Source organism: Aotus nancymaae, unplaced genomic scaffold, assembly GCF_030222135.1.
Source record: "Aotus nancymaae isolate 86718 unplaced genomic scaffold, 86718_ANA_hifiasm-v0.15.2.pri h1tg000028l, whole genome shotgun sequence".
Lineage (NCBI taxonomy): Eukaryota > Metazoa > Chordata > Mammalia > Primates > Aotidae > Aotus > Aotus nancymaae.
In genome coordinates, this window is record NW_026988441.1 from 17,337,316 (window position 1) to 17,354,670 (window position 17,355).

At 52.5% G+C, this 17,355-nt stretch overlaps 1 protein-coding gene across 2 annotated transcripts in view; it reads left to right on the top strand.

Annotated features, from left to right (window-relative positions):
* The first annotated feature begins 1,530 nt into the window (after positions 1-1,530).
* The window catches only part of NPHS1 (NPHS1 adhesion molecule, nephrin), a 34,154-nt gene continuing 18,329 nt past the window's right edge, over positions 1,531-17,355 (top strand). For both annotated transcript variants that reach the window (XR_010344290.1, XM_012437656.2), the window contains exons 1-22: positions 1,531-2,299; positions 2,406-2,621; positions 2,694-2,816; positions 2,987-3,115; positions 3,633-3,714; positions 5,013-5,116; positions 5,305-5,432; positions 5,521-5,692; positions 5,877-6,034; positions 6,285-6,429; positions 6,516-6,640; positions 8,155-8,359; positions 8,620-8,749; positions 8,906-9,078; positions 9,993-10,133; positions 10,209-10,349; positions 10,880-11,001; positions 11,904-12,075; positions 12,173-12,329; positions 12,597-12,748; positions 14,237-14,348; positions 14,438-14,619. Coding sequence is in view for 1 of the 2 variants with exons in the window: in XM_012437656.2 (XP_012293079.2) it covers positions 2,242-2,299; positions 2,406-2,621; positions 2,694-2,816; positions 2,987-3,115; positions 3,633-3,714; positions 5,013-5,116; positions 5,305-5,432; positions 5,521-5,692; positions 5,877-6,034; positions 6,285-6,429; positions 6,516-6,640; positions 8,155-8,359; positions 8,620-8,749; positions 8,906-9,078; positions 9,993-10,133; positions 10,209-10,349; positions 10,880-11,001; positions 11,904-12,075; positions 12,173-12,329; positions 12,597-12,748; positions 14,237-14,348; positions 14,438-14,619 (3,127 nt within the window). In the remaining variant the exon portion in view is untranslated. The remainder of the gene's footprint in view (positions 2,300-2,405; positions 2,622-2,693; positions 2,817-2,986; positions 3,116-3,632; positions 3,715-5,012; positions 5,117-5,304; positions 5,433-5,520; positions 5,693-5,876; positions 6,035-6,284; positions 6,430-6,515; positions 6,641-8,154; positions 8,360-8,619; positions 8,750-8,905; positions 9,079-9,992; positions 10,134-10,208; positions 10,350-10,879; positions 11,002-11,903; positions 12,076-12,172; positions 12,330-12,596; positions 12,749-14,236; positions 14,349-14,437; positions 14,620-17,355) is intronic.

Consider the following 17,355-nt stretch of genomic DNA (forward strand, 5'->3'; position numbering starts at 1 on the left):
CTTATGCCTGTAATCCCAGTACTTTGAGAGGCAGAGATGGGAGGATTGCTTGAGCCCAGGAGTTCCAGACCACCCTGGGCAACACAGCAAGACCCTGTCTCTACAAAAACATTTAAAAAATTAGCCAGAGTGGTGATTGGGCCATGTAGTCCCAGATACTCAGGAGGTTAAGGAGGAAAGAACACTTGAGCCCGGGAGGTCGAGGCTGCAGTGAGCCATGATCACACCACTGCACTACAGCCTGGGCAACAGAGCAAGACCCTGTCTCTACACAATAATTTTTTTTTTTAATTAGCCGAAGTGGTGGTGCACACCTGTAGTCCCAGCTACTCAGGAAGCTGAGGCAGGAGGATCACTTGAGCCCATTAAGTTGAGGCTGCAATGAGCCATGATCATGCCACTGCCTTCCAGCCTGGGCAACAGACCAAGACCCTATCTCAAAAGAAAGAAAGATAGGCCAGGCATGGTGGCTCATGCCTGTAATTCTAGCACTTTGGGAGGCCGAGGTGGGCGGATCACAAGGTCAGGAGTTCAAGACCAGACTGGCCAACATGGTGAAACCCTGTCTCTACAAAAAAAAAAAAAAAAAAAAGAAAGAAAGATAAATCAAGATGGATAGAGGGAGGGATATACACACACACACATAAAGAAGAAAAGAAGAGATGGGGGAGAGGACCAGAAAAAGAGACAGAAGAAAGCTCACACAGCCCTTGCCAAAGGGCACCCACTCTGGGCTCATGCTGCACCCACACTGCGGGCTGGCAGACTTGGACTCTGCCTCTTACTCCTGCCCACACCCCGTGCACTCCCACTTGAGACACTGTCACATGCACACAATCGCCACGTGCTAATTACAGATCACGATTCACTCTCACCTTCCCCACTCTCAGAGTCCTGGGCACAGGCGGTTACTTTCCCTCTCCCACACTCTCCCAGCCTCTCACACTCACTCTTGCATACACCCCAGCAGAGATCCCTGACGTCACTGAAGCGCTGATGTCTACTCAAGAAAGGAAGGGAGACTGGGCACGGTGGCTCACGCCTGTAATCCCAGCACTTTGGGAGGCTGAGGTGGGCAGATCACCTGAGGTCAGGAGTTCCAGACCAGCCTGGACAACGTGGCGAAATCCCGTCTCTACTAAAAATACAAAAATTAGCTGGGCATGGTGGCGTGTGCCTGTAATCCCAGCTACTCAGGAGGCTGAGGCAGGAGAATTGCTTGAACCTGGGAGGTTCAAGCCACGGGAGGTGGAGGTTGCAGTGAGCCAAGATCATACCACTGAACTCTAGCCTGAGCAACAGAGCAAGACTATCTCAAGAAAAAAAAATAGAAAGAAAGGAAGAAAGAGAATTGCCAAGGTCACATATCAAGGTAGGGAAGACCTGGGAGCCCAGCTGGCTGCTCCCCTGCCGAGCTGGGAGACCACCCAAGTCTGACCTCTCCCGTTTTCCCAGCCGAAGCCAGGACTTGGGGTCATGGAGGCTGGGGAGGCACCGAGGAATGCGCCTGGCATGTGCTGACAGGGAATTTCCTGCTCCAGCCCGGATGGGAGGAGCCTGCTGGACAGAGGCTGGAGCTGGGAGCTCTGGAGGGCACGTGGGGGAGGCTGCGCTCTGAGGATGAGCTCACACTGGGTCAGAGAGCAGGGCCGACTCTGCCAGTGCCTGCATCAGCCTCATTGCTCTCCTGGGCTCCCGAGGCCTGTTGGACTCTGGGCCATGGGTCCTTCTTGAGGGGCCGTGAGTACTGAGACAAGAAGCAGGGGTGAGGGGTGGCAGGAGAGAAGATAGAGACTCAGAGAGAGACAGAGACAGGAAAAGACAGAGACAAAGGGGGAGAAAACGCCTTAGACGGGGAGAGAAAGGTGGAAAGATAAAGAGACAGGCTGGGCGAGGTGGCTCATGCCTGTAATCCCAGCACTTGGGGAGGCCAAGGCAGGAGGATGGCTTGAGGCTGAGTTCAAGACCAACCTGCCCAACATAGCTAGACTCTGTCTCTAAAAAAAGAAAAAAAGGTTTTTAAAGAGACAGAGAAAGAGACCTAGAGACTGAGACTGACAGCGAGGCAGAGATAGAGAGACACTCACAGCGGGAGAGGAAAACAGAGAGAGAGGAGAGTGACGGAAAGAGAGATAAGAAGAAAAGCAGGAGGCAGAGACACAGAAGGGCCCAGAGGAAGCCAGAGACAGACTCAGGTGGCTGGCAGAGGGCACCGCGGGGGCCACCAAAGGGGGACCTGCGATGGCCCCAGGGACGCTGCTCAGGGCTCCTCTGCTGCTCCTGGAGCTGCTGACTGCAGGTGAGTGGAATCTCAGCATTGTACCCAGTGCCGAGGGCCCCCATTTCCCACTTGCCTTCCCTAGACAGACCCTCTGCCCTTTCCTCGCACCCCGCTGTGTCCCCAGGCCTGGCACAGTTGGCGATTCCTGCCTCTGTCCCCCGGGGCTTCTGGGCCCTGCCCGAAAACCTGACGGTGGTGGAGGGGGCCTCGGTGGAGCTACAGTGCGGGGTCAGCACCCCTGGCAGTGCTGTGCAGTGGGCCAAAGATGGACTGCTCCTGGGCCCCGACCCCAGGATCCCAGGCTTCCCGAGGTACCGCCTGGAAGGGGACCCTGCTAAAGGTAAGAGATCAGAGCCTGAGACCCTCAGCCACCAGCGGAGGCTGTGGCCCTGACCTCAGGCTCCCCCTGCAGGTGAATTCCACCTGCACATCGAGGCCTGTGACCTTAGCGACGATGCCCAGTATGAGTGCCAGGTTGGCCGCTCCGAGACAGGGCCCGAGCTCCTGTCTCCCAGAGTGATCCTCTCCATCCTGGGTATGGGTGAGAGACCCCCGGGACCCACGAGTCTGGGCTTCCAGCCCTATCCTACCCCAGGACCCAGGAGTCCAAGCCCCCAGCCTCTCCTCTCCCAGCCCCTGGGTACCGAACTCCAATCCTCAAATCCTTCTCAGTGCTGGAAGCTTACCCCAGACCCTTCTCACTAGTTCCCCCCAAGGTGCTCCAGCTGACCCCAGAGGCAGGCACCCTGGTCACCTGGGTAGCTGGGCAGGAGTATGTGGTCAGCTGTGTGTCTGGGGATGCGAAGCCAGCGCCTGACATCACCATTCTCCTGAGTGAGTGCAGGTGAACGGGGGGGCGGCAGGGGGCAGCAAGAAGCCTCTGGAATGGGGACAGGGTGTGTTTCTAACCAGTGCCCTTCTAAGGGCCCCAGAAACGACATCGTCCCTGAGATGGGGACCCAGGAGCAGGTATGGGGAGATGCTGAGGCCAGTGTGGGACCCGGTGGATGGGAGGGCTCATTGAGGGGTCAGCATCCAGCACAAGGCTGAGGCCCAAATAGAGATATGGGCAGATGCGCTGGTGCAGACATGAGAAGCTGAGGGATAGGGTGCATGGCACGACCCAACAAGGAGTTGACAGGAGAGGGGAGACCCAGGACCCAGCACTGAAGACTGCAGGATTCAGGCTGTCCAGAAAGTCGGGAGGGGATGCAGCTATGCCCCAGGCCCTTTTCCTCCAGAACCAGGAGGGAGGGGGCATCACATTCACCCTGAGGACTTCCAGGCCATGCTCCCCAGAATCTATCTTATGGGGGGCCCAGAACCCCTCTAGCCCTCTTGTTGCCCCAAGGTGGACAGACAATATTCGACATCTCTGCAAATGTGAACGAGGGATCCCAGCAGAAACTCTTCACCATGGAGGCCACAGCCAGGTATGGAAACTGAAACACCCCCCTAACTTTGACCCCTAATTTTCCCCATGGGAACCCCAGGCCACAGAGATGCAAGCATGAAGCTTGGGCTAGATATGAACATCTGGGACCCAATTCTTCACCCTGACTCTCAAAGCTTCTTCATGGGGGCCAGGGATGGTGGCTCAAACCTGTAATCCCAGCACTTTGGGAGGCTGAGGTGGGTGGATCATCTGAGGTCAGGAGTTTGGGATCAGTCAGGTCAACATGTTGAAACCCATTTCTATTAAAACTACAAAAATTAAGGCTGAACATGTGGCTCATGCCTATAATCCCAACACTTTGGGAGGCTGAGGTAGGTGTATCAAGAGGTCAGGATATTGAGACCATCCTGGCCAACATAGTGAAACCCCATCTCTACTAAACATACAAAAATTAGCTGGGCATGGTGGTGTGTGCCTGTAGTCCCAGCTACTTGAGAGGCTGAGGCACTAGAATCGCTTGAACCCAGGAGGTGGAGGTTGCAGTGAACTGAGATCATGCCAATGCATTCCAGCCTGGCGACAGAGTGAGACTCCGCCTCAAAAACAAAATACAAAAATTAGCCGGGCGTGGTGGCGTGTGCTGTACTCCCAACTACTCAGGGGGCTGAGGCAGGAGAATCATTTGAACAAGAGAATCATTGAACAAGAGAAGTAGAGGTTGCAATGAGCTGAGATCATGCCACTGCACTCCAGCCTGGGCATCAGAGAGAGATTCTGTCTCAAAGACAAAAAAAAAAAAAAAAGCCAAGTGCGGTGGCTCACACCTGTAATCCCAGCACTTTGGGAGGCTGAGATGGGCAGATCATGAGGTCAGGCTATCGAGACCATCCTGGCCATGGTGAAACCCCGTCTCTATTAAAATACAAAAAATTAGCCAGGCTTGGTAGCACGTGCCTGTAGTCCCAGCTGCTCAAGAGGCCGAGGCAGGGGAATAGCATGAATCTGGGAGATGGATGTAGCAGTGAGTCGATATCATGCCACTGCACTCCAGTGAAAGAGCAAGACTCCGTCTCAAAGAAAAAAAAAAAAAACTTCATGGGAACCTCAGTTCCAGAGGCCCAAGCACTAAAGTTTTGGTCAGATGTGGGTCTCTCTCGGCTCCAATTCTCACTGCTCACCCCCAAAATCTCTCCCATGGAATGCCGGATCCCAGAGGAGATCAGCACGGGGACTTAGACCAGGTGTGGGGACCAGAAGTGGCATCCCTACCTCTTCTCCCTGACTCCCCAAATTTCAGATGATGACTGATTCCAGAATCCCAACTTCTCATCCCAGGGTGACACCCCAGAGCTCAGATAATGGGCAGTTGCTGGTCTGTGAGGCATCTAGCCCAGCACTGGATGCCCCCATCAAGGCCTCATTCACCATGAATGTTCTGTGTAAGTGGAGAACTGAGCCAACTAGAGGTGCTGAGGATGGGGAGTGGGCATTGGGGGGGTCTGCGGGGATCACAGAGATTATGGAAATTCAGGCACTCAAAGAAACATGGGGGTTCAAAAGTAGGTTGTGGAGCCTGGAAAGAGTGGATGGGCTACTCCAGGCCCACTGAGTGATTGATGTCCTCCAGTCCCTCCAGGACCCCCCATCATCGAGTGGCCAGGCCAGGATGAGGGGCATGTGCGGGCAGGACAGAGCTTGGAGCTGCCGTGCGTGGCCCGAGGGGGGAATCCCTTAGCCACACTGCAGTGGCTGAAGGTGAGGGCAGATGCGGGTATGGGGACTAAGGGGGTAGCAGGGTCTGGGAACTGGTCCTGAGCTGGCCCAGGCCCATCCCTGTCTCCAGAATGGCCAGCCGGTGTCCACAGCATGGGGCACAGAGCATACCCAGGCGGTGGCCCGCAGTGTGCTGGTGATGACCGTGAGGCCAGAACACCACGGAGCGCGACTCAGCTGTGAGGCCCACAACAGTGTATCTGCAGGGACCCAGGAGCGTGGCATCACGCTGCAGGTCACCTGTGAGTCCTGGTGCCAGCTGCCCACCTGTCAGTCCGTGCCCCAGAGAGCCATCTGTGTGTGCCCCCAAATTATGCCTATTGGATACCAAAGATCTCAGCATCTGTCTCCAGTCCTCTGTTGGTCTGTTGGGGCTGGTCCATGAGAAATCCAGCCCAGCTTAGTGTCTGCTCTCTGTCCCTGCAGTTCCCCCTAGTGCCATTATTATCCTGGGATCTGCCTCCCAGGCTGAGAACAAGAATGTGACGCTCTCCTGTGTCAGCAAGTCCAGTCGCCCGCGGGTCCTGCTCCGATGGTGGCTGGGCTGGCGCCAGCTGCTGCCCACGGAGGAGACGGTCATGGATGTGAGGCGGGGGCCAGGCTCCTGGGTCTGAGCATGGAGGGGGCTGAGGGGGGATGAGGGCATGACTTGTGGATTGCAAAGAGGGTGGGTCCTGCAGCCTGGGGAGCTTTCTCCTTGAGGACCATGGGTCCAACAGAGGGGGAGGTAGAGATGTCTCATGTGTCCCTGCTGGCGACTGGGATGGACTCAGGCCTCTGGCATGATGGATGGGGGTGCTGTGGTCCCCACGTCTGAAGCTCACTCCCTGCCAGGGACTGCATGGCGGTCACATCTCCATGTCCAACCTGACATTCCTGGCGCGGAGGGAGGACAATGGTCTAACCCTCACATGTGAGGCCTTCAGTGAGGCCTTCACCAAGGACACCTTTAAGAAGTCACTCACCCTGAATGTAAAATGTGAGCCCCTGGCCCGGCCCAGAAATGCCCCCAGGCCTCAGGACCCAGCCCAGAGAAAAAGCCACTCTTCCTGCCTCTCCCCACAGATCCTGCCCAGAAACTGTGGATTGAGGGTCCCCCAGAGGGGCAGAAGCTCCGGGCTGGGACCCGGGTGAGGCTGGTGTGTTTGGCCGTCGGGGGCAACCCAGAACCCTCCCTCACCTGGTACAAGGTTGGTGCCATGCCAGGGCTATGGGGGTGGCCAGGAATGTGGGGGAAGAACCAGACCCCTTCTCTCCTTCAGAATCTTGGGCAACCTTGGAAAAAGATTAAATTTCTTGAAAAATACTAGAGATTCTGAGGTTAGGCAGGGAATCAGGAAAGATGTAAACACCATGAGAATTAAATGGAATCCAAGGAAAATTCTGGGGAAACAGTGAGAATTCTAGGATAAACATTGAAATTCTGAATCAAGATTAGGCATTCTAGAGAAAAGGTAATTAATTCCATTAAAATTAAAGAAAATTCAGGTGAAAAATCTGAGAATTCAGGTGAAATGTCAGTTATTTTAGGAAAAGGTTTGGAATCCCAGAAAAAAAGACAATTCTAGAAAATTTGGAGAAAAACTAGTAAGTCCACACCATTGAAAATTCATTAATACTAAATTGAATTCTTGGAATTTGGAGGCAAGAAAATGAAATTTCATTAAAATGAAAGAGAAGCCTAACAGAATTCTGGGAAAATCATGAGAAGTTAGGGAGCTAGGTGCAAATTTGGGGGGGAGACTAGGAATTATAGAAATGACAATGGAATTTTATTTTAATTGGATGGAATTCTGGGGAAGTGCTGAGAATCTGGGCAATACAAAGGAATCTGTTAAGAGACTGAGATCATAAGATATAATATCAGGAAAGATTCAGAAATCTATAGAAAGTTTAATTTGTGCAGCAGCAATAATAAAAAAAGAAAGAAATCCATGGAAATACACTGAATTAAGGAAAATTTCAAGGGAAATCTTTGAGGACAGGGGGAATTTTAAGAAAAGGGACTGGCAGGGTGCGATGGCTCACGCCTGTAATCCCAGCACTTTGGGAGGCCGAAGCAGGCGGATCACGAGGTCAGGAAATCGAGACCATCCTGGCTAATACAGTGAAACGCGTCTCTACTAAAAATACAAAAAATTAGCCAGGTGTGGTGGCACACGCCTGTAGTCCTTGCTACTCAGGAGGCTGAAGCAGAAGAATCGCTTGAACCTGGGAGGCAAAGGTTGCAGTGAGCCCAGATTGTGCCACTGCACTCCAGCCTGGGTGACAGAGTAAGACTCCATCTCAAAATAAATAAATAGGAACTGAGGAATTCTGGGAAAGGCTTGGGAATTTCAAGGGAGTTTCCAGCACGTGGTGTTGGGTAAACACAGCAGAAATCGATTTTGAGGAGTGCGCTGAGGGCCTTCAGGTGGCTGCGGAGGCGGAGCGGGAGCGGGGCGTGGGACGGAAGGCGGATTCAGATCCTCAAAACCGCCATGCACAGGGGCCCGGGGAGGCAGGAGAGATTCCAGGGCGGGGGTCGCTCAGTTCCACTCCCCGCCGCTTTGCCCTAGGCGGGTGGCACTGATGGGGGTGCTTTTCCTTATCACAGAAAGGCTTTGTCTGGGCTGGCGGCACCAACCCAGTGGGCGGGGTGGGGGGTCGGGGCTGGTGGAAGCGGCAGGGCTACCCGCGGCCCCCAGTCACTCCCCGCCCGCAGGACTCGCGCACCGTGACGGAGTCGCGGCCGCCACAGGAGTCGCGGCTGCCGCAGGAGCCGCGGCGCGTGCAGCTCAGCAGCGTGGAGAAATCTGGGAGCACCTTCTCCCGCGAGCTGGTGCTGGTCACAGGGCCGTCGGACAACCAGGCCAAGTTCACGTGCAAGGCGGGACAGCTCAGCGCGTCCACAAAGCTGGCGGTGCAGTGTGAGGGACGGCGCGCACAGCTGAGGCCCGGGGCGGACTCGACACGGGTGGGCTCGGCGTTGTGGGTGGGGGAGGGGAACAGAGCCAGAGCCAGAGCCAGGTGGGGCAGGGACCCAGCGAAGAAGCCTGGACCCGAGCAGTGCGGGCCGGAGCCCGGTGGGGTACCCGAGACTGGGCGGAGCCTGGCGGTGCAGGCGGGGTGGACGCAGACCAGGCCGCCCCGAACCTCTGAGTCTCGCTCCTCCAAACCCCTCTCCCAGTTCCCCCAACTAACGTGACGATCCTGGCCAACGCATCTGCACTGCGCCCGGGGGACGCTTTAAACTTGACATGTATCAGCGTCAGCAGCAACCCGCCGGTCAATTTGTCCTGGGACAAGGAAGGGGAGAGGTGGGAGTTCGAGGGATCCCCCTCTCTGGTCTGGCCTTGCCCCCTCCACGCGTGTCCTGCCCCCCCCCCCGCCCCAGCCTCTCTCCAGCCTCTCTCCAGCCTCTGGCTCTGCTCCCAGCCCTGACCTGATTCCACCACCCACGGACGGGTCCACAGGCTGGAGGGCGTGGCCGCCCCGCCCCGGAGCGCGCCTTTCAAAGGCTCTGCCGCAGCCAGGAGCGTCCTTCTGCTAGTGTCATCCCGTGACCATGGCCATCGCGTGACCTGCCGCGCCCACAGCGCCGAGCTCCGTGAAACCGTGAGCTCCTTCTATCGCCTCAACGTGCTGTGTATGTGCCCCGGCCAGAAAGCCCCTCTTGTTGCCTTCCTGACCCTAAACTACTCCTTGGGTCTTCACTTTTTTTCTATTTTTTTCGACGGAGTCTCCCTCTGTGCCCAGGCTGCAATGCAGTGGCACAATCATAGCTCACTGCAGCCTCCAACTCCTGGGTTCAAGTGATCCTCACGCCTCAGCCTCCTCAGTCACTGAGACTACAGCTGTGTGCCACCACATCTGGCTAGTTTATTTTTATTTTTTGTAGCAACTTGTACCAAGGTAGGGGGGTGGTCGTTATGTTGCCCAGGCTGCTCTTGAACTCCTGGGCTCAAGCAGTCCTCCTGCCTTGGCCTCCCAAAGTGCTGGGATTACAGGCACATACCACTACGCTAGGCTGATTTTTTTGTAGTTCTAATTTTAAATAGAGATGGCTGACTCTATGTTGCCCAGGCTGGTCTTGAGCACCTTGGCTCCAGTGATTTTCCTGCCTCAGCCTCCCAAAGTGCTAGGATCACAGACGTGAGCCACTGCGCCTGGCCCAGGTCTTCACTTTGACACTATCATTCTATCATTCACCCCATCCTGAAACTTGAAACTCCCGACCTTCATCCTGACCCGTGGTCCTGGGCCAAGTCCTATCCTGCCCACTGCCATCTTGCCTTTGTTCTCTTTCCTAACCACGATCCCTATCATGACCCCTCTTACAATTCCTTCAACCTGACCCTGACTTCTACTGTTTTCCTAAACTGTATTCTAATCTATCCCAAACTTTACCCCTGAGCTCAGCTCTGAACTTGTTACCTTGTCCACAACCTTAAACCCGGTCGTGACCCCAACTTTAACCCTTGAACCTGTGCCTGATCTCCAATCTGTCCTTGACCCTGACCTTAACAACAATCTTGACTCCCTGCGGCGCCCCCTCTGAAGACCGTCCAGAGTTCCTGGGGGAGCAGGTGCTGGTGGTGACCGCGGTGGAGCAAGGCGAGGCGCTGCTGCCCGTGTCCGTGTCCGCTAACCCCGCCCCCGAGGCCTTCAACTGGACCTTCCGCGGCTATCGCCTCAGTCCAGGTGCGGGAAGTGGGCATGGGGAGGAGTCCCGGGGATGGGAAGGCCTGCCAGCTCCCTTATTCTGACCTTCCCCAGCGGGCGGCCCCCGGCATCGCATCCTGTCCAGCGGGGCTCTGCAGCTGTGGAATGTGACCCGCGCGGACGACGGCCTCTATCAGCTGCACTGCCAGAACTCCGAGGGAACCGCGGAAGCGCTGGTGCGGCTGGACGTGCACTGTGAGCCCCGCCTCCCTCTGCCTCACTCTGGGAACCGGGGTAGCCCTGGGAGCCCCGCCCACCAAGGAAACCACACCCACCCAAGGAACTTTGCCCAACGTGGAGTCTCCTCATTGTGGGAGCTCCGCCCACCCAGGGATAGCCATCCATTCTGGAACCCTCCCACTCTGGAAGTGGTCCCAGCCGAGGTGTAACCACGCCCACCCCGGAACCCCTCCCACTAGACAGACCCAGTGTGGAATCTCTGCCCAGAGAGGGGGTCCACCTACGCACGGAAGCTGCTCCCATAAGGGATGGGAACCCACTGTAGAAGCACCCCACACACACACAATTCTGGAAGCCCACCCAACCCACTCTATCACAGAGGCATAGTGGAAGGTGGAGAGAACCTCACTAACCCTGAGAACTCTCCTCCAACTCCTTGGTATCAAGGGCAGATTTTGTCCACACTCATAACTTTCCTGGAACCCCTAAGACATCCCTCCCACCTGGGGCCCAAGAGCCTTCCCCAAGCTTCCATCTCCCACCAGATGCTCCCACCATCCGTGCCCTCCAGGACCCCACTGAGGTGAACATCGGGGGTTCTGTGGACATAGTCTGCACTGTTGATGCCAATCCCATCCTCCCGGGCATGTTCAGCTGGGAAAGACTGGTGAGGACTCAGTCTTTGGTGAATGGAGGTCATCGGGTCAAGAGGTTGTGGTTTCTTGACTGAACTCCTTGGGAGTGGGGACCACATGTGTGTGACCCTGTATAACTATATACTCATCAGGGCATGCTCCCAGACCCAATAACTGTTGATGGCAAAATGAATGGATGGATGGATGGCTAGACAGCCAGGTGAGTGACTGTCTAGCCACTCATCCATCCATTCATTTTGGATAGATGGGTCATAGGTAGGTAAGTGGATGAACAGGTGGATGAATGAGTGAGTGGACGGAAGAATATATGAACAAGTGAAAGGATGGATAAATGGGTGAGTGGTTGGGTGGAAGGTGATTGAATGAGAAAATTAGTGGATAGATAAAGGGTAGATGGATGGATCTACCATCCATCAGAGGAAAGATATCTATGGAAGGATGATGGATGAACTGATGGGTGGATAGATCAATGGAGAGATGGATAAATAGGTAGCTGGGTAAATGGCTGAACAGATGCATGTATTTATGGGTGTGCAAGCATGAGGGAATAGTTGTGTGAATGGGTGGAGAGCTACAAGGGTGGGTACATGGGTGCAGAGAAGGAAGACAAACGGGTGGAGGAATGAGTGAGTGAACGGATGAGTGGATGGAAGGATTAATGGATAAATAGATAGATAGGCAGATGGATAAATGAATGGATGGATGGATAGATGGTTCCAAGCATAAGTGGTTGGGTGAGTGGTTGCCTGAATTGGTGGATGAAAAGATGGATTGAGTAAATCCATCTTTTTTCTTCAATACCTCTGTGGAGGGTGACTGTGGCTAGGAGAATGAGGCTACAGAAGGGGCAGTTTGGGTGGTGACGGATCTGGGGCTAGAATGGGAGGCCAACTCTTGAGTCTTGGGCCTCCAGGGAGAAGATGAGGAGGACCAGAGCCTGGATGACATGGAGAAGATATCCAAGGGACCCACGGGGCGCCTGCGGATTCACCATGCCAAACTGGCCCAGGCTGGCGCTTACCAGTGCATCGTGGACAACGGGGTGGCGCCTCCAGCACGAGGGCTGGTCCGTCTTGTTGTCAGATGTGGGTGACACCCAAACTCCTGACTTCAAGACCTGCCACTGAACCCACAGCCTCTTGTCTTCCACATAGCTCATGTTGACTCCCCATCCCCTTCCAGTTGCCCCCCAGGTGGAGCACCCCACTCCCCTAACAAAAGTGGCTGCAGCTGGAGACAGCACCAGTTCTGCCACCCTCCACTGCCGTGCCCGAGGTGTCCCCAACATCGTCTTCACTTGGACCAAAAACGGGATCCCTCTGGATCTCCAGGATCCCAGGTGAGCCCAGGCCCAGTCAGGCAGCACTCCAGCCCCAGGACTGGACCTCCAGCCCCACTTCCCCTCCCTGAGTCCCTGCAGAGAAGGGTGCAGAGAAGGAAAACAAATGAGTGGAGGAATGAGTGAATGAATGGAGGAGTGGATGGAAAGATAAATGGATGAATGGATTGATAGGCAGATGGCTAAATGCATAGATGGATGGATAGACGGTTCCAAGCCTAAGTAGTTGGGTGAATGGATGGGTGAGGTGCCCTACCTTCTCTCTAGGTACACGGAGCACACTTACCACCAGGGTGGTGTCCACAGCAGCCTCCTGACCATTGCCAACGTGTCTGCAGCCCAGGATTATGCCCTCTTCACATGCACAGCCACCAACCCCCTTGGCTCGGACAACACTAACATTCAACTCGTCAGCATCAGTACGGAGAGGCTGTGAGGGTGTTGGGGAGGGGGTGCTCCCTGGATTGATTCCCACGTCCCTTGTTGGCCCTGGTCTGCCGTGTTCCTGAAACCGGAGAACCTGTGTATGTGTGAGGATGGAGTTTTTGCCTGCCCTGAAAATCCTAATGGAGACCGAATCTTCAGGGAAACTCACACAAAGACAAAGGAAAAAGAAAAGAAAAGAAAAAAGATGGAGAGGGGATACTTATTGGCTCAAGCAACTGAAAAGTAGATTTTCAGGGGTTGCTGGATCTAGGTTTAGCTGTCATCAGCAACTTTCCATTCTTTGATTTTTTTGAAAGAGTTTCACTGTTACCCAGGCTGGAATGTGATGGCGGGATCTGGGCTCACTGCAACCTCTGCCTCCTGGATTCAAGCAATTCTCTCACCTCAGCCTCCAGAGTAGCTGGGATTACAGGCACCCACCACCACAGCTGGCTAATTTTTGTATTTTTAGTAGAGACGGGGTTTCACCATGTTGACCAGGCTGGTCTCAAACTCCTGACATCAGGTGATCCGCCCACCTTGGCCGCCCAAAGTGGTGGGATTACAGGTGTGAGTCATCAAACCAAGCCCTCTTTATTCTTACGTCTGCATTTCTCTGTGTTGACTTTATTCTAAGGTCCCTCATAGTGAATCTATTAGAATTTCCAGAGGAAACAGAATCCTTTCTCTTCCTAAGTGATATGAAAATACTAGGATTAGCCGGACACAGTGACTCTCGCCCGTAATCCCAGCACTTTGGGAGGCGGAGGCTGACAGACCACGGGGTCAGGCGTTTCAGACTAACCTGGGCTATCAATATGGTGAAACTCCTCTCTACTAAACAAACAAACAAATAAATAAATAGCTGGGCGTGGTGGCGCATGCCTGTAATATTCCAGTTACTTGGGAGGCTGAGGCAGGAGAATTGCTTGAACCTGGGAAGTGGAGGTTGCAGTGATCTGAGATCACACCACTGCACTCCAGCCTGGGCGGCAAAGCAAGACTCTGTCTCAAAAAAACAAAAAAACAGCATCACGTATCGATTGCCTGATGCAAATGCTATGACGAGACCTTTAAAGAAACCTAACCCTGCATTTCCCAAAGAAGCAACTGTTTGGTCTTGAATTTTTTTTTTTTTTTTTTTTGCTGTTTCTTTTGGTTTTGTTTTCACTTACTTCTTTTTAAGATTAGTTTTAATTTTTAATGTTTAATTTGAGACAGGGTCTCACCGTGTTGTCCAGGCTGGTCTCGAACTCCTGGGCTCAAGTAATCCTACAACCTTGGTCTCACAAAGTGCTGGGATCACAGGAACAGTTTGGTGTTTGTCAGAGCAGTGTCCACAGTGACCTTATAGAACACGACTACACCATGAAGAATCAGAAGAGATTCTATATTTAAAATCATTCCTAGGGAAAACCTGGACGGAATCTTCTGGAATTCTTTTGTGTCCTCTGACTGCTTCCCCATCTTTCCCTCCATAGGCCGCCCTGACCCTCCATCAGGATTGAAGGTCGTGAATCTGACCCCGCACTCCGTGGGGCTGGAGTGGAAGCCTGGCTTTGATGGGGGACTGCCGCAGAGGTTCCGCATCAGGTGGGTCCTCGTCGAGATAGGAAGGAAGGGGTGGCAGCCAATATGGGCTGGGGCACTTCCCTGAACTTACTGTCCTCTCTGTCCTGCAGGTATGAGGCCCTGGAGACTCCAGGGTTCCACTATGTGGATGTCCTACCACCCCAGGCCACCACCTTCACGCTGACTGGTCTGCAGCCTTCTACACGATACAGGGTCTGGCTGCTGGCCAGCAATGCCCTGGGGGACAGCGGACTGGCTGACAAGGGGACCCAGCTTCCCATTACTACCCCAGGTGGGAAGGGAAACTTGGGCAGGTTGGAGTGTTCCTCAGAGAATGCATAGTGTAGCATAGTGAAGTCGATACTATTCCCCTTTTATGATGAGATACAGGGGCCCAGAGCTGTTAAGCAAATTGTCCAAGGTCACACAGCTAGTAACAGATAGAGATGAGATTGAAACTCAGACAGATGAACTTGAGACCAGTGTTAATCACAACCCATACAATACTGTCTGACTGTGTTTAATGACCAAGGGAAATTAGAAAATAGTTTGAATTAAATGAAAATGAAAACATATAACAATTTCAGGCTGCAGTTAAAGTGGTACTTAGAGGAAAATTTATAGCATTAAGTGCTTATATTAGATTTTTTTTTTTTTGAGATGGAGTTTTGTTCTTGTGTGCCACCACACCTGGCTAATTTTTTTGTATTTTTAGTAGAGATAGAGTTTCACCATGTTGGCCAAGCTGGTCTCAAACTCCTAACCTCAGGTGATCCACTGGCCTTGTCCTCTCAAAGTGCTGGGATTACAGGTGTGAGCACAGTTTACAAAAATCTGTGCCTGGCCTAGATTTTTTTTTTTTAAAGAGAAAACAACCGGCTGGGTGCGGTGGCTCATGCCTGTAATCCCAGCACTTTGGGAGGCCAAGGTGGGTGGATCACCTGAGGTCGGAGTTTGAGACCTGCCTGGCCAATATGGCGAAACCCCGTCTCTACTAAAAATACAAAAATTAGCTGGGTGTCGTGGCACATGCCTGTAATCCCAGCTAGTAGGGGGCTGAGACAAGAGGATTGCTTGAACCTGGGAGGCGGAGGTTGCAGTGAGCTGAGATTATGTTACTGCACTCCAGCCTGGGCAACAGAGTGAGACTCCATCTCAAAAAAAAAGAGAGAGAGAGAGAATGACCTCAAATGTATATTCTAAGTTTTCATCTTAAGAAACTAATAAAAGAAGAACAAATTAAACCCAAAGTAAACAGAACGAAGAAAATAATAAAGGTAAGAACATAAGTAAATGAATTAGAAAACAGAAAAGCAATAGAGAAAAGTCAATGAAACCAGAAACTGGTTCTTTGAAAAAAATCGATAACGTTTATAAAGCTGATTACGACAAAAAAAAGAGAGAAGACACAAGTTACCAATGACAGGAATGAAAGAAGGGATGTTACCACAGATCCCATAGACATTAAGAGGATAATTAGGGAATACTACGAATAACTTTATTCTGATAAATTCAGCAACTTTGGATGAGAAGGACAAATTCCTTCAATGTGATGAATATGTTATGATTCTGATAGGCACAGTATTGTAGTGGTTAATCCCACAGAGCCTGGTTCAGAGAAGTCTGGGTTCAAATCCCCTCTCTGCTGTCTCCGAGATGTGTGACCTTAGGCAAGTGTCTTAGTTTCTAAAAATAAGGTTTGGCCAGGCGCGGTGGCTCACACTTGTAATCCCAGCACTTCAGGAAGCCAGGGCAGGCGGATCACAAGGTCAGGAGTTCGAGACCAGCCTGTCCAATATGGTGAAACTCTGTTTCTACTAAAAAATCAAAAATTAGCTGGGCGTAGTGACACACACCTGGAGTCCCAGCTACTCGGGAGGCTGAGGAAGGAGAATTGCTTGAACTGGGAGGCAGAGGTTGAAGTGAGCCGAGATTGTGCCACTGCACTCCAGCCTGGGCAACAGAGTAGACTCCATCTCAAAATAAAATAAAATAAAATAAATAAAAAATAAGGTATAGCACAAGTCTTTGTGGTTCTGTTTCTTTTTTCTTTTCCTTTCTTTCTTTCTTCCTTTTTTTTTTTGCGATGGATTCTTGCTCTGTCACCCAGGCTGGAGTATAGTGGCATGATTTCAGCTCACTGCAACCTCTGCCTCCTTGGTTCCAGCAATTTTCCTGCCTTAGTCTTCCAAGTAGCTGGGTGCATGCCACCACGCCTGGCTAATTTTTGTATTTTTAGTAGAGATGGGGTTTCACCATGTTAGCCAGGCTAGTCTCGAACTCTGACCTCAAGTGATCCACCTGCCTCAGTCTTGCAAAGTGGTGCTGGAATTACAAGTGTGAGCCATTATGCCCGGCTAGCTCAGTTTCTGAAAATAAGGTCTATCTTAGGGAGCTGTGAGGATTAAATGAGTTAATATACCTAAAGTGTTTAAATAGGGCCCACTGCAAAGTAAGAGCTATCTAAATGCTAGTTTAAAGAAATACTCCTTACCTTCTGTTTCTTTTACCCCAGGCAAGCTTCTTCTTTCTGTTTTCCTCTTCCTGACAGAGCAGCTTTTTTCTCTGTGGAAGTAAGGACACTTTCTCATCCCTACAATCTTCTCTGCTCTCCCCCCACCCCATTTCAGTCTTCCCTTTGAACGCTAAAACATAAAGTATGATACTTGCTTCTTTTGCTCTAGAACTTGTACCTCTATTAAGAGATTGACAGCACAAAGTCTTTTTTAGTTAACTCAACAAATTGATCATTCAGGTGAAAAGGACCTTGCACAGCTAAGGTGCTCATCAACAATTAATTTTTTGGCCAGGTATGGTGGTGCATACCTGTAGTCCCAGCTACTCAGGAGTCTGAGGCGGGAGGATAGCTTGAACCCAGGAGTTCGAGTCTGCAGTGAGCTGTGATCATGCTACTGCACTCCAGCCTGGGCGACAAAGTGAGACTCTGCCTCTTAAAAAGAAAAATTGTCCAGGCGTGGTGGTTTACACCTGTAATCCCAGCACTTTGGGAGGCTGAGGTGGGCAGACC